Genomic DNA, 22,385 nt, shown 5'->3' with positions numbered 1-22,385 from the left:
CCTCCATTATCGCTTCCATTACAACAAAGGTACCGTTTGCTTTCATTGCTTTTGAGTGTTTTATATTAGGTTATGTTCTTCCAGGAAAATGTCTTGCACAACAAATTTGACTGCAGACTCATTCTACCCGCAATCCATTACTGGGAGTTTAACAAGGCCCCCAATCACATTAATTTGCAATTAACCACGTTGTTTGAAGGTTGCAGGCCACGGGGGCCGGCTTTTGCAATATCCCCAAAACAAATGGAAGACAGTGATTTGTTTTAACGCCACGTTGCAGCTTTGCCGTTTTATCTGGAGATTAGAAATTCAATTGTAACTTCATTTACCTCAAAGAAAAACTTCGTTCCTTCCTTCCGCTGTGTTTGTTCATTTACGATAAGAGGAGGATTTGACTGTACCTGCAGGTGCACTCATCACACTACAGCAATCACGATAACTGAAATAAGCCTATATATTGGGAGGAGGAGGGCTATGAAGTGGATCATCCCTTGTTGAGTAATCGTACGTGACCTCATGTACATAACCTCATCTTTTCCTTTTCCTTTCACTGTAGTTTTGGACAAATGTTACCCGAACTTGCATCAATCTGGTGATTTTGTGGGATGTATTTTCAGCTGCAACACTCAACACAAATTATATCTGATGCCATTTTTTCCTTCCTGATACCAATTCTAATACCTGGACTTTGCACATCGGCTGATACAGAGTCTGTCACCAGTGCATTTATAAATAAATAACTCAAATAATGGCTTTTTGCTACGAACTCTGTATGAAAGTGATGTTTGCCATCATTGTTGTATGGCCTGGCTCAGGTTAAACCCTTTGGAAAAACAAATGCATACAGAGAATAAATCACATAGAACTTTGAACTTACTTTACTCTAGAAATTGAGAAAGTAGCTCAATTTTCACTGGCACTAAGAACTTTCTCCTATTAAATATTAATTAAAAAAAATCCCTAAGAGCTGACATAGAATTTTCACTTCACTCTTGTTCCTGGTGACCCTCACTGTCTGTAGGTCAAGTTTCAAGAGATTTTACTTTAGAAATTCTGAGAAAAACAAATGGAAAGTTAGCTCAAGTTTCATTATGGCATTAATAACTGTCTGCTAATTACATACATCTAGGTATAAACATACGTAATCACTGCTCACGGTTTGCAGTCGCTGCTGACGTCCTCCGGCCCCTACGATCCAACGCGACCTCGCAGCCTTAACCGACGCGCCACAATACCTCCACGCTGGCAATTACCTTCATCACCAATCACGCGCTGATTGATACGGCATACTGTGTGCTGATGACACGCACCAAACCTTGATTATTGTCATCGCCATTAGCCAGGAGGGTTGATTACACCCTATGCAGAGGTTCTGAGGTGATTGGAGAGCAGGTGTTTGCGGTTTATTGCGAGATTAGGTCACGTTAGCGTTCAAAGAGAAACACCACATCTTGAAATCGCTTGAAATTAAAACACACCTGGAGGTTCTTTTGCCAGAGAAACTTCCATTAGACTTTCTTTTCACCTTTATAAAACCCTGTTCTCTCAAGGCTTCCTACACAGCTGCCTGTCCTGTCTTGTCCAAACACACACACACACACACACACACACACACACTCTCTCTCTCTCTCTCTCTCTCTCTCTCTCTCTCTCTCTCTCTCTCTCTCTCTCTCTCTCTCTCTCTCTCTCTCTCTCTCTCTCTCTCTCTCTCCTGGGGGCTCAGGAGCTATATTTGGCTCCTGCTCAGCTGCCACAAATAAAAGAAAAGTAACTGATAGTGGGCTAAATCAGCCGCCCAGTCGCGTTCACAGCGCAGAGGTTGTTTCCATGGTAAATCCTCTGTCCTAAAAATTCTCTTTGAGCCGACAGACTGTGAGGATGAGTGTGGGATCACTTCCCGTCCCTGAGAGGATCTGCAAAGGGAGCCTTATCTCCGGGGCAGCTTTTTAATTATAAGCTACAATGTCACTTTATTTTTTCTTGATAAGCATACAAAGAGCGTCCTGGAAGGATCCTCGCCCTCTCTTAAAGGGCTGTGGTTTGCTGTTTTTGGCTCATTTTTTAAAAATCTGATTGAAGCCACCAGCGCCTGTCATCCGTTTCTGGCAGACACATGTCATAAGTTTACTTGGCCCATTTCGTAGACACTTTCAGGTCACGCTATAAATCTTGGAAACGCCAGCTTCTGTATCGATGGGATGTGAGCGAGGCAGTGAGGGAATTCTAAAGGTAGAACAGACACGTTATGATGAACCTTATCATCGATGTCCACACTGTTTGCTGCTGAGAATCAGGAGCCACCACATGGAACAGGTATCCTTTTGTCCCCAGCGGCCACCTGCTGCCGACTGCAGCCACGTTTCCGCCCGCTCCCTCCGAGTCCTTTCTTCTCTACCGTGTTGTCTTTCTCGCTGACCTCTCCCTCGCCACCTCTCCCTTAAGGGGTCACACTTTATTTTAAGTCCGGGTGACGGCGAGGTCGCGAATGCAGGTGATGGCTCGAGCTGTGATTTTTTTTTTTTTACGCTGATCTGTCCGCCCACAGCTTCTTTGTCGAGTCTGGACTCTCCAGCCACAACCATCATTTTCTATTCAAGAGTAGATATCGGGAAAAAAGGTGGAAAATATTCAAGATTTTACTTGAGTTATTCCTGTCACCGAAATTCTAACAGCAATTTTTGCTATTTATTTTGCTCTTATTCGGACTAAAATCTCCATTTTCCATTTTGTTCTCTTGGGATCACACAGATAATAAGTACTATGTCTTTAAACACTGTATTATATCCAAAGACTTTTTAGTTCACATCTGCATACATGTTATACATCTGGCCAATTGTGAATACACAATTTAGTGTGTGAAATAAATTCTATTTTGTTTTGTGAACGTCAAATCTTATGTAAAATGAAAACCACCTATAATTTATTACTGCAACAGTATACAGTGTATATATAATTTAATGCATGATGTCATCTCTTGTCAACACGGATATTATTAGTTTTATTCCAAGAACAAGCCGACTGAAGCTAAATGTGATGTAACTGAGAGAAAATGCAGGTAAACAGGTCAGTGCTTCCCCTGAGGACATTTATCAGCGGTGGTGAGGTTCACAAGTGTGTTTTCATTGCAATTTGTTAGTTAGCAGCATTACTAAAAAAATGACTGAACCGACTGTGGGGCCGGTGCAGGTCGCTACAGGGTCTCAGTGGAGGACAAGGGTCTTCAGAGACAGACAGAATCCTTTAGCCTACTCCGATGACTGTTTCTAAGAAAGACATAGTTGAGATATTTCAGTCTTGACCATCATTGTTGCGACAGACCGGAATTGTACTGACACGGCTAAACTTGTAAAATGCAACATTTTCTCATATAATTTATAGGCGATCTAAGATTTTTGTGTTTCTTCAATGCGTTTGACCTTTTCGCACATGTCAGTGCTCGGTATCTCACAGCCACCGGTGGATCGCCTCCATCTCTCATCCTCCTGGTTTTATTCCAGCAGTCTGTCCCTCTCTCCTCCTCACGCCCCCTCGTCTTTATCCTCGCCACCCCACCTACCTCCCTCTCCTTTCTCTTCCACACTTCTCCCCCCCACTCCCCTCCCTTCTCTCTCTCTCTCTCTCTCTCTCTCTCTCTCTCTCTCCATGACTTTGTGCCGGCCTCCTCACACGAGCCGGAGATGCAGGGGGCTTTTAAGTGGCGTTTAATGGCCCGCTGACGGCGGTGCGTGCTGAGCTCTGTACGCGTCTTTGGCCGCGGGCAGCGTGTGACCCGCCTGACATGTCGACTATGAACTTGGAGGGACTGGAGATGATTGCCGTGCTGGTGGTCGTGGTTCTGTTTGTCAAGGCGCTGGAGCAGTTTGGTTTGTTAGAAGACGACTATGACGGTAAGGAGACGGCTGAGCTGGAAACTCTCTCGTTTTAAGGAGCAATCTCCAACTGGTTGCAAGTTCAAAAGCAAGTGGTTCATTGGGTCTCTGAGGCGTGAAGGACCATCTGTGAGTTCCTGTGGTACAAACGTGTGAAGGAGATGTGTGTAGATTCAGGGATTCCATCTGTTGCATCTCTTTGGATGTACCTGGTAAACATAAAATATAGTGTGCACCAAGAAAAACTACACAGCTGATTTATTTTGCAAATATTCCAGGATCACAAGATATGCAAACATTAAAAAGGATCATAGATCCTAATCCGATTATGGAGATTATTTTGTGAACTCTTTGGCCTCGTGCACCTGTTTCCTCACTTTGTCTTTGCATAGTACGATGATCTTTCAGTCTGACGCTCAAGTCGTCGTCAGCCTCTGGATCCGTCCTGGCTTTTATTTTAATATCTTGCCTCTTTGCATGATTCACTGGACTTCGCTGCTAATTGGCTCCACAGTTATGAGTCGGTCAGTGCACATGTGTCCGAATTATAAAATCTGACGCTTCTGCTTTTTCTTGAACGCTACCTTTTGTTTTGAAGTGTTCTCTCCATCTCACTCTCCAGTCACATCTTTCGACACTTTGCTTCTGTACTTTGATGGTTATTCGATTTGAATGAAATTGGATTGGATGGGAAAGCTCGCAGCGTCTGTGGGTCGGCTAACTTGCTTATCCAAATGAGAGTGGGGACGGTTGAGGACCGATTGCAGCAGCTGGAACCTGGAGATCCTGCTGCTTTAGAGCCGGAGAGTGTTGCCAGGGTGGCGTTTGGCATGAAACCGGCGAAATTAAAAGGAGATTGAAATATTAAACATGCTGCCCCTCTGGAAATTAACCTTTTCAATTGTGTTTAAAAAGTTAATAAGTGAGGATATGATGAAAAGTTGATGTCTTCTCCTCCGTGGTGGAACTTTTTTAGGTGGTTTTTCACTTTCTTTCTCATGTTTTTGTAGCTTAGAAGAGAATAAAGGTTGAAGCTGCTGCACCTACAGGAGGTTTGTCAAGGTGCCATTAAGCGATTCTCTCCCACTAAAGTGTGAATCTAATATTCAGGAGTTGGGTCTCTCTGGCACCACCTGTTATTTATAAACTGTGCTGTGAACAAGCTGTGTGCCTTAAGGTTGGGCTTCCACAAGTGAGAGGCGAACACGCGTCTTAAGATTCATTCTAGAGTAAAGTCACAATGTTCTTTTTCTACTGTGGCGATATTATTCTGTTTTCCACAGTATGTTGAATCGAACGCCCACTTAAGAGACGCAAACGGCAACAATGGCATTCGCACGTGGGATTGTGAAAGTTCCACGAACGCCACTTTCCCTCAGCTCGGTCCCTGCTGAGAGATGCATGCAGTTTCTTTGTGGATGGCGAGGATCTGCTTGAGTGGAGACTGAACATCTACATTTGAAGTTTCAGTTTCCCTTAAGATTTTTGCGACTACATCAAAAAATGACAAAAAAGATTCCAGTTGTCAGCTTTTGAAAAAGTTAAAATAGCTGCAAGATATTTAAACAAATTATTCATGGGGGGAGAAAAAGAATCTTGATTAAATCCTTAATTGCCCTTATGTTAAAAAACACAATTGATGTCTGGCATTTAGGAATTCCCCCATTTTTAAATCAGCTCCATTATAATCACCATTTTGATAAATGTCATGTGCTTATTCAAGGGTTAATTTATTTAATTGAATCCAGAACTATTAAAATACTTCAAAAAAGAGGAGACAGCTTAATTATTGTGACAAATTTGTGGATTTTTTAAATACATGTGTTTATTGAAGTGAGATCTTAAAGGTTTATTTGCACGTACAGTTCTGTATTTGTTTAGATCTGTTGAGGCCTTCTCAGAGAGGTTTAATTTTCAATTTCAATTTAGATGTTTATCTTCAAATTGCCGATGAATGAAAATCTATCTCTCCCCAAATCTAATCAGACTTGAAGCAACACAGACGTCTGTTGAGCTGCTCTGTGGTGCGCTCTCCCACTGGATGGCTCCTGGATAAAAATAGACCTGCAACACAGCCGGACGCAAATGGCTCTTTGGTCCCCGTGACAGTGAGTGACTGTGCTCGGGCACGTGGCGGCCGACAGGAGCAGCTTGTTTGATACGGCGTTTTTTTGCAAATTAGTTCAATCACACATCAGACAGGATTTTAGGACAAATAATTCCAAGAAGAAATAGCCAAATGCACATTGGCACATTCCGACTTGCACAACATTATGTTTTTGCAATTATGTCGTTCATATCGTTTTGTCTTATTCTCCAATGAGACAAATTAACATTTACTTTAATAGAATTTAGTGGGAACACAACTAATGTTTGCATCCAAATGCTTCAAGCACAGTGCACACATGGGCCCCTGACTGTATAGTATTGTGTTTGTACAGCTGCACTAAATCCAAAGACATGACTGCAACACACTATCCTCCCATTGTTGCAGGTTTTACGTACTTTATAGTAAATCTCAGCTGAAGTGACTTGGCTGTGTTTAGGGATCAGGCTATAGATCCTTTGTGTGTGTGTGTGTTACAGAGCCATGATTCAACATGCTAAATATTACTGTTATTAAACGGTGAGCTGTAATTGAATGGATCCACTTCAAAAACATATGTGGTGTTTTGCACAAAGGCTGTGCATGGTGTATCACACACAGCACATGTTCTGGATGCATAAAGGATTCTCAATGTATTCCGGTGTGAATGCACAATAGATTGAGAATGTACTTTGCATCATAATGATATTTGCTAAGAGGATGTCTTAATGCACATGGGTGCTTTATGACACATGATTTCCTCGAGTAAGAGACGTGTGCTGTACAGTCGGAGCAGCAGCAGATGAAATAAATCTGGTGAAGTGCTGCCATGAAGTGGCTTTGAGAACCTGTCTGTGTTTGATGATGACATTTACTGAAGTTCTGCTACTTTTATAATACAATAGTTTTGAGATCCTACCCAAAGTGAACACAGAGCCGGGAGCTTTTACTCCATCACGTGACTCATAATACCAAAAAACGATTTAATTTTATGAACATTTGCATAAAGAATACCAGCATGTGTCAGAGTACATTAAAAACTCATAATGTCCTTTGAGCTGCATAGCTCAGAGGTTCTCAATGTTTTTCTCAACCAAGGGCCTCGCACAAGATAGAAAATATTCTGGGGACCCTCTCATGGAATAGTTTGACATTTTACACTTTTAGAAATGTCATGTCCACACAGATTTCTGATGTGTCATGGTCATTTTAATGGATCAAACTGAATGAATTGAAAACTTTCCATGGGCCCCCCACTAGTATGCCACCGACCCCCCAGGGGTCCTGGGACCACCATTTGAGAACCTCTGACTTGATTATAAGGATATAACATTGAACCATGAACTTTGCAGACACTGTGGACTGGAGTACATATGAAAGTTACCAGGCTTTGTCCAGCAGAGGGAACCAAAGCTTTCTGTCAGAATCAGAATCAACCAGCAACACCAGCTGCCAGTCTGGTTCTGAATAGAAGTTAACAGGGGTTTTTACACTGACAATAAGTAGGAGCAAATTAATAAATACCTTTTGTTGTAGACATTTAAAAATGACATAAATCTACTAAATAATGTCTCCAGTGTTGTAACTTCTTGCGCAGTGGTTGTCAAAGAAATAAAATGGATTATGAAGCAGTGTCATTGTAAACAACGTACAGCTCAATAGAAAATCAGATGTCAGGTGACCTGGGTGTGTGTCCCTAACACCTTGGGGCCCAGTTGGGGTCTTTTCCTCCTGATCCAGAGCCATTGGCTTCAGCGTTCTGCAGAGCCTGATGTTTCTTCTATGATCTGGTGTAGGGCTTAACCGTGGATTCTTTGAGCAACCTGGTTGTGGATGTTGCATTAAAGCCTCTGCAGCATTTCCCATTCATGTTCACATGCTCCTCATTTCCTTCCTTTTACACTTAAAACCAAATAGTTGCATGTTCTTGAATGAGGTTTTGAAAACTACAGTTTCTGATAATTGCCTCGGGTCTCAGACAGGTATTACAGGCACATTCAGAGCTTTCCACCGAATTAAACCCAGTCGGTGGCGTTTCCACGGGCATTAGCTCCCCTCCGTCATCAATCACCGCAGTAACAAGGGAGCCACCGGCGAGTGTTTCCCAGCATCAGCGTCTGCACAGCTGTGATTTGTTTTAGCTGCTTGCTGCAGAAACACACTTTTAAAAGGGCAGATTGTTTTGCAGCTTGATTGAGAATCACCCGAGTCGGAGCTGTGGAGCTCTCCGCGGTAAAGCCGCGCTGTTGATTTGCGTTCGGGGAAGGTAATTTTCAAGGCGACTGAATAGGGAACAAAGCTTTATATGAACAAAGCTCTGTGTGGTGCATCTTTTGAAGTGAACACTTCAAACAAAAAGCAACAAGCTCTAACCTTGTGCTTTAAGTATTTAACAACCTGAAACTTTTGACATAATCGAGCATTAGATGAAGTATCAAGCCTCTGTTTTTCTAATCTGATTAACATTTGGATTTGTCCGGGTTAGGCGATCTCTCACAGAAACTATTTTTCTCCACGACGAGTATTAATCTTGTGGAAAATGTAGATTTGCTAAACTTTTCTTTTTTTCTTCTAATTCTTTTCTCGGTTTCTGTATTTGTGCAAAATCCTCACACATGATTTTGCCACCTCCCAATATAACGCTCTTCCTGAGTGTGTGCCACACAGAAAATATGCTGCTATTTGTTATTGCAGTATTTGGCATGATTATCCCGTTTGATGCTAAATTAGAGACGACTGCTATTAGACTGGAGTTCACCTAATTTAGAAGATGGGCCATTATGTACCAAATTGTACTGTATGACATATCTTAGGTTGGTTAATTACGTCTCTAAAAGACAATGCACACTTAACTATATTAAATTCAACCTTTCTTTGAATATCAAGAGTTGTTTTTTGTCTCTACCATTGGATTTAATGCATTTTATTGAACTTTAATCCCATGATATGAAATGCTGGTGTCAGATTTACTTTGAATTCTCTGGTGTTTCCCTTCAGGGGTCGTTAAAAAAAACTGGTGCCTGCTCTGCTGCTTAGTCGTATCTGATCTGCTTCATACGTCTGTGAACCAAACGGCTCGTGGCAATGATTCTGTCTCGTCTTAAAACTGTTGTGGAGACGTTGACGGACGTCTCCACGCAATTAAATGTAAATAAGAGATTGTTTACATCAGGAACCTCTGCTGCAACGTTTCATCCCCACATCCACGATTCCTTTAAGAAATAAACACCTGTATCGATTTTTTTTTCCCCTCAGTGCGCCCTCTCTGCCGTATCTCATCCTGCGGACAGTGGCTCCAGCCGTCTTGTGTTCCGTCTGCCATTTTATGTCCCCGCTTGTCTTCTCTCCTTTTTACTCCTCCGACTAATGCATACTCCCTATTGACCTTTTCACTTGAAGTTCGGTTTGACGGGCACCTCGCTGCCGTAAATCAGATGACAGGCCCCGGCGCTGCACAAGGCAAACCGCGTCCTCTACATGAGCCGTCACGCCGCAGCTAATATGGCCAAGACGAGCAGGAAAGCGGATCAATGTTATCAGCTGGAACACGCTGCCCCTCAGCTTTGTGCTACTGTCCATTTGCAGACAAGGCAATTGACGTTCCCCCTTTTTTACGCCACAACTAATCGTACGGAAAGAAATGGGGTGATGATAAAATCTCAGGGCCGTGCTGAAGAGTGATGGCTGACGTGTCTCGTGATGAACGTACTGGCATTCTTTAGAGAAGCCATGTTGGACCAGATACAAGGAATTCACCTCAAGGCTGTTTACTAAGTTGTATGTATGTGTGGTTGCCTCCTGCAGTGCATCATACCTGGTACAGTTATATTACCAAGGTTGACTTATCCACAGTGGAGTTCAGTCTCTTTCAGAATATTTGATAAAAAACAAATAGTGATCACAGTTGAATTCTGTTTAACTCGGGGGTGTCTGAAAAGAATGTGACGTCTGCTGGGTGCAGAAATGCACACTTCTTCTCTTTGGTTTACATGATTGCTAAATATGGAGCTAATTAAAGACTCAGACTGATGCAGCTAAATGGAATTCAGCCATTATTCTCTCAGCTATTTACACATGTACCTTTTCAACCTTGACATATAAAATGCCTTTCTCAGTTATTTAAAGGTCACGTTTTCAAGTGAATTTTTTCGTCAGACTAATACAAAGAATAGCAGCTATTTACCTACCTTAAAGCAGCAAATCATCACAATCGAGTCAGAATCAAACCATACAGCAACATTTTTACAATTGTTTCGCTAAAAATTGACCGAAATTATGAATACAAATTTCTGCAGATTGATTTAATTGATAGATCTAATTGATTTAACTTATAATTGATATTTCTAAGCTCTCACATTTGGTGTTAAAAGGAGTAATTCAGGTGGAAAATCGATCCACACAGTGAGGGCTCGCTCATGTGTTTACTACCATCCAACCTTAAATACTGTGCATTCAGGACGTGCAAACATATATTTGTTATAATCTAACATAAAACAGACTGAGGAGTTAAAACAAGCTGAAACTGTTGACTCATACCTGTCGATGCGTATTTGCGATGAAGGGGTTGTCGATGGCGAAATCCCCTGAATGCATGCATGCACACGCACCTGGCCACAAAGTTAGTCCTGAGTATCAGAATCACCCCGTGGCACTGTGCGGTTGATTGCTCATGCTTGTTTCGCCGAGGGTCGCCCCGGTTCACGGCTCGTAATTGCCTTTCCCCCGTTTCGCAGGCGCCGCTTCAGTAAATACGACGGCCTGGTTTTAATGTGCCTCGGGGAAAAAAACACAAGCCAAACACTAATGCTGCTTTGCATGCCTGAGCACATCGCTGCAGGTGTCGCCTAATTATATCACCCACTTGTACCCCCGAGCCGATCTGTAAACAGCGGGACCATCTCATCTTCGCCGCGCCATGATTGATGATGGCTGCATCGGAAACCAGCTCCCCCCCCTCTCCTGGTCCTGTACTTCCACAAGGACTCCAGAGAGATTGAGAACACTTGTCACTTCATGAAAATGCTCTCAAGGGTTCTTTGGTTAGAACATGAGGATTTTAGATTCACAGCAAAATATTTATTGAGATTACTCCTGCACCCGTGGTGTTCAATTTAGTTTTATGACTATTTGTTGCTCTACAGTGTTTCTGAAGTGTGAGCAAGCGGAAATTATCAAAGCATCGTCAAGGCTCGTCGGGAATATAACAGATTTAACAGATTTTGTTTGTCTTCATCCATCCATCGATTATCTAAACCACTTTAATTGTCGTCGAGGCTGCATCCCATGGAGGCTGCTTTTAAAGACCGCTTGCATCACAGCAGAGCATTTAGGCTGTACCATTTCGAGAGGGTTCTTCAAATGCGGCCTACAAATACATCCTTTCATACCCAAGAAACGAAGGCTGCAACAGGTGGATCCTTTTCCGGCCCCACCTATCCTAGGATTCACTGCGCTTCAGTGACAAACAAAGCTGGTGACGCTGATCAGGGAAATCCTCTGTAGACCAGACCGTCTTATTTCGGTTTAGCCTTCGCAGCCTACACGGGTGCATAGACCAAACCCATTCGGATGTAGCCCCTGACATGAGACCGCTTAAGACACAGCTCAGGAAAAGATGCAAACTCCATTCTTTGTCTACATACATCATATTTAATGTACCCATGGATAGTGAGGCGGATTCATTGACCTCTACTGATGGTCGTGTCCTCTGCGTCTAACTCTCAGAGCAGAGGGGAGGAGATTCCGTCCCCTTGTGAATACCAGGGACGGAAAGTGGCGAGACAGGTGCCAGCGACAAGTGAGAGAAAATGTGTAATCTCTCCCGAGATCGGTGTCTATCGGTCGACACAGGCAGACGAACACAAAGAGCTGGAGTTTTGTCACCCAGACTTGTTCATTACACAGATAAGAAACGACAGAGTTGGTGACACAGCAGCCGCCTGACATTTCCGACTCGGATCAATCAGAGACGTCGCCCGTCAGAGGTGACGGAGGAGGGGCGCTTCAGTGGAGACATGATGGTGTGTAGTGATTTGGGAGGTGCGAACCGTCATGAAGTGATCGGATCTATTTTGTGTAGTTATGAGAAGTTATCCTGATTTATTCTTACCATTTAAATATGTATAAGAATTCACTTAACAAAAAAATGCAACTTTCTTCTAATTAATAAAACCTAAACATATAAACCATGTAAAAACAAATGTTTTACCAATATATATTTTTAAAGGCACAAATGTCCCTGTCTTTATTTAGAGAAATGTCATAAGATGATAAATTTACTCTCCTGTGTAACATTGCAAAGATGCTTTTCTTCAAATCTAATGATAACAAATACCAGTAATATTGTCTGTTCCACCATTTTGGGGGATTTTAGCTTCATCTCCAATGTTATTAAAGATATTTATCTGGTTGAGATGAGACCACCAGAGTTCCAGAGGATCACAGTATAGACCTACTTTATCATATCAATAGATAGAACCTGAAACAGTCGAAAGTAGAACAAGCGTGTGTATATAATTGTATAACAGGCTTTTCCACCTCACAGGATGTAAATTATGAGTATTTTGCTGAGTATAATATCAAAGTCCAGTATTTAAGTCTAGGTAAGCATTTTATTCAGGTTCAGTATCATTAGCTTTGGCAACAGTCAGGTTTTGTAGTTCTGTTAAAAAGAAAATACTTTATTTATTGTGATTTCAGGAGACAGGAGACAGTGTTTTACAGAACCTTTGATCAAATAGTCACTTTTTACTCAAATCTCTTTCACACAATAGCGCCGTCGACTCTCGACATCTAATTTGTCCTTTCAGATTTCAACACAAAACCATTTTGTAATTTGAATCGTCCGGAACAAAAAAGCCCTGCCAGGTCATCAAATGCAGAATTATTTTACGCTGTCCATCTGTCAGACCTGTTGTGCTGTAAAAGTGTTGTAGCGGCTATTGTCCAGAATCGGTGTGACATTAATGGAGCAGGATGTGTGATGTAGTATTTACCTGTCAGAGGCGTTGATAGAATAATGCCTCCTCTAGTTTGGATGGATGAGCTGTGGCACAGAAACCCCACCCCCACTCTCCCCTCACCCTCTCACCTCCACCCTCTCCCCTTCAATAATCCATTGGTTGGATATTGTATCACTAGGCTGAGGGAAGAGGTTATGATTGGTCAATCATCCCCCATCAGGCTCCCAGGGACCATGTGGAGAACCAGGATGGTGTGAGGCCTGAGGGCATGCATCCCCGTGGCTCTGGGAGAAACTTGGCCGCGTTCAGGAAAACGAAGCCTCCGCTGGCCAACGTACACGTGGCTGGAATGGATGTGTGATGTGGCCGGGGGAATCACTGATGTCGTGCCAGTTGCCCACATGTTGCCGTCGCCTAGGATACGCTGAGGCAGTTGGGTCAGCTGATATTCTGTACACTCCACTGTACGTGACAGCTGGGTAGTGCTTTGAACCAAACCAGAACCTCACCCACAGGAGTCTGTTCCTGACTTACGCTATTATTGAAAAGTGGGGCAGGTTCTATTCGGCATTTAGATGCTTTTGGTGCTTTTTGAGACGTATTAAAGGAGTTAAATCTGCAGTAACTGGTTATAAGGCGACTTAGGGGCAGCAGATACAAGCTGGAATGCAGACTTGCTGATTGATGTGGTGTAGATGCTATTAAACGGTTGCTTATTTACACATTCAGCAGATTTGCAGACGCATTACCATTCATTTGGAGCAGTTTTTCTGAAAACCTGTTGAATTTAAGTTGAATTTAAGTTGAATTTAAGCCTTTTTAAAGCTTTTCCTCTGAAGACGGTCGACTGCTGTAGCTGGAAATTACACAGTCGAGATCAGTGAGAATGAATTAAAACCGAAAAGCTGTGGGACATAAAACAGTGAGTGAAAAGATGATAAAAATGCAGAGTTGAGTTGGGTTCATCGTTAGTCGTGACCCCTTTTATAAACACATTAATATGATCTATTATTAATGGAACAATACTTATGATAGCTGCTTTAATATTTAATGGTAATTCTTCAATTGTATACTAAGTCTCCGAAGGTTTACAATACCATTCATTGTTGTGGCTTAAATAGCTAATAAACAATATAATTCCCCTAAGGAGGAATCACTGTATAATAGATTGAATTCTATTTTAACAAAAACGCTCCCCCCATCATATATATCGCACAGATTCATACAGTCATATTGTCGGTGGGGTTTCTCATCCTCTATGGATGAGCCTCACATACCAATGAGTCCTTACATATCCAGGGGGGGAAGTCAGATTAAGTTGGATGTGTCTGCTGAATAATATTTTCTTTTTCAAACAGCACAGCGCTCAATTATTCACTTTATTTGTTTATTTATTTTCTTCCGGTAGAATTGTAGACGTGTCCTTTTTGCATTTTGTTGCCCGGTCAGAGAAGAACGTTGAAGTAAATGTAAATGCATATGAGAGCTTCTTATTGGGCTTTCGGGCTGCGGAGTAAGTGGCGAGTGAAAATTTCATTCAAAATCATCGAGAGGTGTGATGATTGCAATCAAGGCGGCGATGGTGGAGTTCATTTCCAATGCAGATGAATGAAAGCAGAGGAGATGTAAAAGCGGTTCTAGTATTGAAACTATTTTAAATTAGGTTGTTTTTTGTATATTTTGAGCTTTTTATATCTGTATTGTTGAGTGCAGTAATGCATCGATTGAATAATATTTCATTTTAAGTTCAATGAATTTAATTTCAATGTTCTTTTCTAATGATCATTAATTAGGCTCGAGGTGGCTGATTAGGATTATGACAGTCTGCACAAGGCCAGTAGGTGGTGGTGTCTTCACTCATTTGCTCCAAACACTTAATCACCCCCCCACACACACACACACACACACACACACACACACACACACACACACACACACACACACACACACACACACACACCACTCCACTTCATCTCAGCCACATTAACATCCCTTTGGAAAAGAGTTGGTTAAATTTAATGAAGCAGTGTAATCAATAACATACACTTACATTGATATGTATAAAAACCACTGAGACATATTGACTCCTCTCATTCCCATATTGCTTTTACCCATAAAACCCTCTCATGTAAAAGCTTAGAAGAGGCAGAATTAACAGTCACGTGGCTGATTATGCATTTTTTTATTTCTTCCTAATCTGGTTTTGATGCATGAAAACAATGGAGTTTTCTCATATCTTTAACCCCTTTTTTGGGGAGAAAATTAGCATATTGCATATGCAACAGTAGTTGAAAAGCGCAGCAGATTGATATTGTCTGTCTGAAAAGTAGATTACAGCCAGTGTATTATGACAAAGCTGTTGTTTTCCATCCATCCTGCTTTATTTTCCCCTCATCTGCAACTTCAGTTCTTTCTGCAGCTTGAAAACTGTGTCATTTTCATGATTTAATCATATCTTACAATAGTAAACACACACACACCCACAGTAACTCGACAATGAGACATTAACACAATTCATTGACTCATTTTTCTGATTGTGTCAGTGCTGTATTTGCATTCCTGGATTTGTGTTTGCACTTAATGTGAACGCGTAGAGCTCCAGCGTCTCACGTCCCCTCCGCCTCTGTCTCACCATCCTCCACCCGCCCCTCTCCCTCACACATATCCACTCCCTCTCATCCTCCCTCCCTTTACTCTGCAGCCAGGCAGTCAGAGCGAGAGGGAGCCGCAAACTATCAGGCGAGAGCGGAGTTTTCTTTTCTCCTGGCTTTTTCACCTGTCTCCTCATCTGTGAGAAGAGGAAAGGAGGAGGAAGCTTTGAGATCAGCATGCCTGGACTTTATTCCACCTGGAGCCAGCTTTTCTAAATTCTCTTTCACCCCCCTTACCCCCCTTGAGACCAGAGAGACCCTAAATGACTTCAGGCTCCTCACAAACCCGCCACCGGCTCTCGTCTCTCTGATCCTCGACCTCCTCGTATTTAAACAGGGCAGCAGGCGGGTGCCGGGAGGCGCCCGGCCCCTAGGTGTGGGCCGGTGCAGCACTGGAGTGGGTGCAGGGGAACTGGAGTGCGGGGCCGGGTGACAGCGCTGGTCCTGGCGGGGGTCCCGAGGGCGAGGAGGCCGGCTCGGGCTCCGGGTCCGGGTCAGGGAATGGTGGCACGGAGTTGTCCGAGGGCGGAGCGATGATAAATGCAATCTGGGAGACGGAGGGGCTGCAAACGGTGGGAATCGTGGTGCTGGTGTTCGCTTCGATCAAGCTGCTGCACCTGCTGGGGCTCATCAGCTTCTCGGAGGGTAAGGCGCTGATGGAGGGACGGGGGGTATGAAGGGAGAGAAGGAGGAGAGAAATGGAGAATTTCCAACTTCTGTTCTTCGGTTGCTTTAACTCCTGACCTGAAGTTTCTAAAACGGCTATTTGAGAACGTTAATTGAGGTTAATTGAGGCAGGGAAGAAGACTGGATTGTCTTTTTTTGAGTGGAAGTCGAAGTAAGTGTGAGGTTGAGATGTGACTGGAGGCAGGAAAACTTTGAGTCGGGAGAAATGTGTCAGTTCAGAAAGATTTGAAAAGCTTTTGAAGGACTTTGAATTTCCTGGGTTCGGAAAGATGGGGAATGAAAGACACGTCTGTCATTCGAAAGCCTCTGAGGTCAATTCCATCTCTCCTTTTTGTGCATATGTTTTAAGAGGATGTGTGTACAGGCGTGTTTTAGTAACTCATCTCACAGTGTCTTTCGTGTGTATATACGTCTTCTCTGTGGACCCAGGGGGGGAATTCAGGGCACCGCCTGGCTTGCGGTGCGCAGAACGAGCCGGGGCCTAAATAAACTGTTTGGTTTGGATCCTCTGCGGTTGTCTCATTAAATAAAGTGGAGCAGCACAGTAAGCAGTTTCAGCTGAAAAACCCAGCCTATTCATCAGATCGCTGTTTAGTAAACACGCCTTATCTTCTAATTAGAATCATCCGTCAAACGTCTCCGAAGCCGCATCCCTATTCAGCAGAAAAAAGAAAGAAGCGGCCATGTGTGAAAGCAAGTAGCTGGAAAAAGCTGACATGACCCCGAGGGGAGTGTTTACACAGGGTGGAGGTGTCAGCGTCTGCGTGTTGGCCGTGACTGTGTTATTTCAAAAGGCACATGGGAGCAGTGTTTTCATTTTTTTAACAGTTTACATGCTTCAGTAAACAGCGCAGTGCGAAGGTGGGGGGGGGGAGTCTGGCCATGTTTTCCCAAAAGCAGCCGACGACGTGATATTGATGGTTTTTACCGTGATGAGACGATAGAGACGTCAGAGGAGTTTTGATATGATCGGTATGCCACTCAGGTGTCTGTCACTGTTTACAGAGGGACGCTGTCAGAGCTCGTGTCTCCTGACGAGCAGTCGATGCAGATATCGATTCGGTGCATAGAGAGAAAAAGATGAGTAGAGTCAAGAGTACGTCTCTTTTTTTTCTTACGATGATGGGAATTGATTTGAAAATGAGGGATCACAGTTGTTTGTGTCAACACTGGAGTTCTCAGCTGAGGGAAGTGACATGTATGGAATCTTAAAATCCTGTTGGGCTTCGAGAAAACTTAAAGTAAACCTGAATTCACACTATAGTGCGCAACTAACAATTACTACCAAAGTTTTTACGTTTGATTAATGAGTTGATCATTTTCTCCATTAAAATCTTAAAGCATTTGTGCATAAAATGAAGGAAGATAGTGAGAAATGGCATAAATGATTTGTTTTCTTAAAGCCAACATAACCAACATTAAAAAACATTTATTTTTTCTTTGATACAAGGACAAAAAAAGCTAAGAAAAACATCAAATCTTCACATTTAAGAGGCTGGAACCATTTTCATCTTCCATCACTGAGATCAGATGATTTGTTTCAGCTTTAATGTAAAAAAGTCAGTTGTTTTGACCAACCACAAACCTATAGATAGATAGATAGATAGATAGATAGATAGATAATTCATACTGTTGGCAATTCATTCTCAACTCATCATTCATTCTGTTAAACTAATCATTATAGAAAAAGATAAAGGTCAAAGGGTTGCACTTGAATCTGGGGCCTTCTGGCTTTAAAGTCTCAGTCCTGACCTCTGAGCCACAGCTTCATTCATGTATAAACCCAACAGTCGTGTTGTGTTTCCAGTTTTGTAAAACAAATCCCTTTCTGCCACTGTTGTCTTCTGCAAAAACTGAAAATGTTTGTTTCCTACCTTTTTTGTAATTTTTTTTTTTAAACAAAAAACCTCTCGGGAAAGTGTTCCACTGAGCGTGCACGCTCTGCTTAACATTCATACCGTCAGACGTGTTCACAGCTGGGAGCTGCCCAGTGCGATCACATCCCTCCGCCGCCGGCCACCTGAGCAGCCCCACTGGGGGATAAAGGTCTCGCTTTAGAAGCCTCTAAGCCGAGGGAGCTTCTCAGCTGTGCTGCAGATTTGAAGTTGGTCTGGCGGTTGTTTTTTTTACTCTGCTCCACATCTGACAGTGGAGTCTGCTGCCAGGACAAAGAGGCATTGTAACGATTCTGTCCCCCCGCTTCTCCGGGGACTGCTCTCCTCTCTTCTCTACTGCACAGACTGTAAAGACTTCAGACCTGGAGATGGTTTGTTAGCAGCTCCTACCTGCCACTCACAGGCTTCCCTGTTGGAGAAAATACAGATCACTGATTTAGACCAGAGCATGGTGGTGTGAGTTGTCGTGTGCCAAGGCTTTGGCATGTATTTCTGCAAACTATGTTAATATGCCAAGGCTGGTTTTAGAGTTTCACTGCGGCTGCACAACAACTACATTAGAGATCTGATTGCTTTTGTAGAAATTTCAAGTCTGGCGTAATTTATCATCTCATTTTCTAGTCTGATTTGCTTGGTTTTATATTCTTATTTACCTTTTGTGATACTTGCACACAGGTTGTTTTTGCATCTATCCTTATTAGGACTTTGCATTGACTAACATTCGTTGTGGACAAAACCCTAACCTCAGAAATGACGTTTTGCCTGATTAGGACTTGGCTTTAGTCCCCATGAGGTCCACTGGTCCTGACAAAGTTACTGTTTACACTGGAAAAGTTCCTAAAGACACACACACACGTACTTATCCCCTCCACACATACATTTCTACTTACACTGACACAAAACTGTCATTAGTGCAAAGTGCTGAGCAAAGACTCATGGGGTACAGACTAATCATCTGCAAGTAATTCTCTGTTTCAGCCCCATACCCCGTAAATCTCTCTCACACACACACAACACACACACACACACACACACACACACACACACACACACACACACACACACACACACACACACACACACACACACTTTCACAATAACACCATTACCCCAACCACAATGGAACGCTGCGTCAGTTCGGACACGTCATTTGTTATTATCGTGCGGGAGCCCAGAGAGCGTCTCAGTGGCTGATATTCATCTAACAATGTTCTTATGTTCTCTGTGTCCTTGATGGGGATTTATGACCTGGCAACACACGGAGAGAGTTGGCGTCTGCACTAAGCAGCGTCATTATTTATTTATCTTTTCTTTCTGTCTGTTTTCACTGGCTGGTAAAGTGTTGTAGTATCTGCAGTGATGGACGAGCAGGTCACGGCTGTGGAGGGCCAGCTGAGCCGAACCCCAGGAATGTGATTGATGTGCACGCAGAGACGACTGCAGATAAACCTTATAGGGTTGGAGTGAAAGTCCACATTAGCAAAAACTGGCACATGAACCTTGAGAGCAAGTTAATCACTCTGTTGTTTCACATATCATGTTTGTGCCAATTCATTTTCACAGTGTGAATTGTGGAAGTTGCTGGACTTGTGCTCCAAGCTGTTAAGCTGGTTTAACCTCCGCGAACTGTAACCAGTGGTGAGTAAAGCAATTGGCAAGACCGTCTTATGATAATAGATTTTCCTGTGATTTCCTTTCCTATTAATCTATTCGTCCATCCAATTATACTGTAAAATAGCACAAATTATTACATTGTTACCAGATATATTGATAGCGCTAGATGATTATATCCAAACCTTTCTTTATGGGTTTCTTATACTTTATTGAAATGTGTAATGAGTCAAGATAGGCAGAAAACAATCAATCTTGGTTATTTTAACATTGCCCTACACAATCAGTTTCTCTTGTGTCATTATCTACTCACCACTATGCCGATGGAGGGGTGGGTGAAGTGTTTGAGTCCACAAAACAAACTGGAGCTTCAGGGGTAAACAGACGGGTTGCAGCAGAATCCAATACAATTGAAGTAAAGGGTGTCCTCTTCTTCAGGCGTAATAAAACAACAGAAAACCCATCACATGCCTCCATACTGCTCGTGTGGTGTCATCCAAGTGTCCGAAAGCAGCAAAGTTTACCCCTGAAGCTCCAGTGTGTTTTGTGGAGTCAAACCCTTCACCCACCCCTCCATCGGCATAGTGATGAGTAGATATTGAATGAATTTAAATTTTTCAGTGAACTATCTCTTTAAGGCTCCATGTCTTGTTTATTCAAGGCTAAACCTCCCCATAAGAATCTAAGACGTCTTTCACAACTGTGCTGCATTTGCAATGTTTTATGATTTTTTTAGTTTGGTGCTGAGGGTCAACGATGATCGAGCTCAACCTGTTGATCGGTATCCGATGCAGGAAACGTCCTCCAGCACAGGAGGAGCGTGGGGGATGCTTTCAGGTCTGAAACAGTTGGAGACTTTTAAACATCAAACAAACCTGTGTAATCTTTCTGATACAAAATTATAAATGACCTTTCTGCCGCTGTTGCTTTGTGGCATTTAGTCGCGACGTGCCTGTCATAATAATCCCAGCGAGCGGGGGGGGGCACAGCTGACCTGCAGCCGGAGAATCGCTGCTTTCCTCACAACCATCTTTGCTGTGTATCCGGTGTTGTGTGATGCAGTCAAAAAGTGTGTTCCTCCTGTTAAGTGCAGAAGTGTGTACATTCACCCCCAACACACACACACACACACACACACACACACACGCTCACACTGTGTTTCATGTGTGCGGTACAAACTGCATCTTCATGGGATTGTTTCCTTTGTCGAGACACGCATCCATTAAGGAAGTCAGTTTAAGTGTTGTCATTGCTTCGGATGATACAATTTAACATTCCGACCACTTAATTTAATTGCCGACACTCCTAGTGGAAATAAATCTCATTAATACTCGAGCGAGTCGACCGGGGTTTAAAAGATTAAAATATGGAAACACCGACTCGGTTCCAGGTAGCGGAGTGCGAGATATTTTTTACGAGCAGCCCCCCCCCCCTGCGAGCTGTAAGTGTTCATCCACTTACCGATACATGTAAAGGACAACAATCAACCGGTCCAATTACCCTTTGGCTATTTTCCATGGTGCCTATTTAGAGCGGTGACATGATTGACTTAACCTTCTGCCTGGGCGCCCTAAGTTATTGGTCCCTCTGGTGTCTTCTTTTCGAGGGGGGGGGAAAAAGTGCAAGGCGGGGGAGCTTATCAGAAGTAAGAGGACTTGACCTGTCAATTCGAGTCAGGAGAGCAAGGGCAAGTATCGCTCGAGCAATCAATTCAGACGAAAACATCACGGGTAATAAATCCCCATAGGTGGAGGACTGCAGATGCTTCGGAGCCACGAACGAGATACGGATGATTGCGCTTGTTAAAAGGTGGAAGAAAAGGAGCTGCGTGGCAGGTTGTGTTCTTAAAGATGTGTTTAATTATGAGCTCGGTGCAGGGATGCAGTATAATGCACAGTGTCCCTAAAGCAGCCCGGCTTGTGATATTTTCCACTATTATTAAACGTGAATAGAAGCTCGTTGGGGTTTTGTGATCGTCATTAATTCAAACCTCGCACAAGCCACGTGCGGTTATTCGTCTTATTAAAGGACGCAGTTAAAAGCTTAAGTGTCGTTATGAGGAGAAAAGAACTGCGAGTCTTTCATAAACCTGCGTCCGTCTCTGGAGCTTTGACGCTGCACACGTGGTGCTTAATTTTCAATCGAGGCTATTTCGGCTCGTTCTGCATGTTCGTGACTTTAATTAGTCAACAAAATGAATATCCATGTTGCCACACGGAGCCAGTAACAATATTTTCCATAATTAAGCCAGGGACAAAGGTTTCTCATGCATAATGCAGGAGATCCTCTCCAGCAGTATGGCTTTTTGAATTCCATTTTTTGTACCAGGCTTTATAGTCTCCTCTAATTTCCATGGCTGAAAAGGATGTTTGAGTGTTTCTCTCGTGAAGTCTGCCCACTTTCTAACTCTGCCCTCATCGCATAGACTCGTCGGAAAGTGGTTCGAAGCTTCACTCGGATGAAACTCATGGAAAGCGATCGCGGTAGAAAAAAAACCGCTGACTCGTCGCTAAAGTGAAGCGATCTCATTACCGGCGACTTGAATGGTGCAGTGGAACCATTCGCCGCGCAGGGATGGGTTTTAATTTGCGACGAGTCTGATAAAATATCATCCGTCATCAGCG

General features: G+C 43.1%; 1 protein-coding gene across 5 annotated transcripts in view; it reads left to right on the top strand.

Moving 5' to 3' along the window:
- Positions 1–22,385, top strand: part of kcnip4a (potassium voltage-gated channel interacting protein 4a) — a 114,445-nt gene that overhangs the window by 66,526 nt on the left and 25,534 nt on the right. The window contains exon 1 of one of the 5 annotated variants that reach the window (XM_035148907.2): positions 15,624–16,213. The exons of the other annotated variants lie outside the window; for them this stretch is intronic. Coding sequence (XP_035004798.1) covers positions 16,102–16,213 — 112 coding nt within the window. The 5' untranslated portion in view covers positions 15,624–16,101. Of the gene's footprint in view, positions 1–15,623; positions 16,214–22,385 lie in introns of those variants that run through there. 5 annotated transcript variants of the gene reach the window in all.

The sequence above is a fragment of the Hippoglossus stenolepis genome, chromosome 23 (assembly GCF_022539355.2).
Source record: "Hippoglossus stenolepis isolate QCI-W04-F060 chromosome 23, HSTE1.2, whole genome shotgun sequence".
Classification (NCBI taxonomy): Eukaryota; Metazoa; Chordata; class Actinopteri; order Pleuronectiformes; family Pleuronectidae; genus Hippoglossus; species Hippoglossus stenolepis.
Note: the sequence above shows the minus strand (reverse complement) of the source record. Positions and strands in the feature narration are given on the sequence as shown.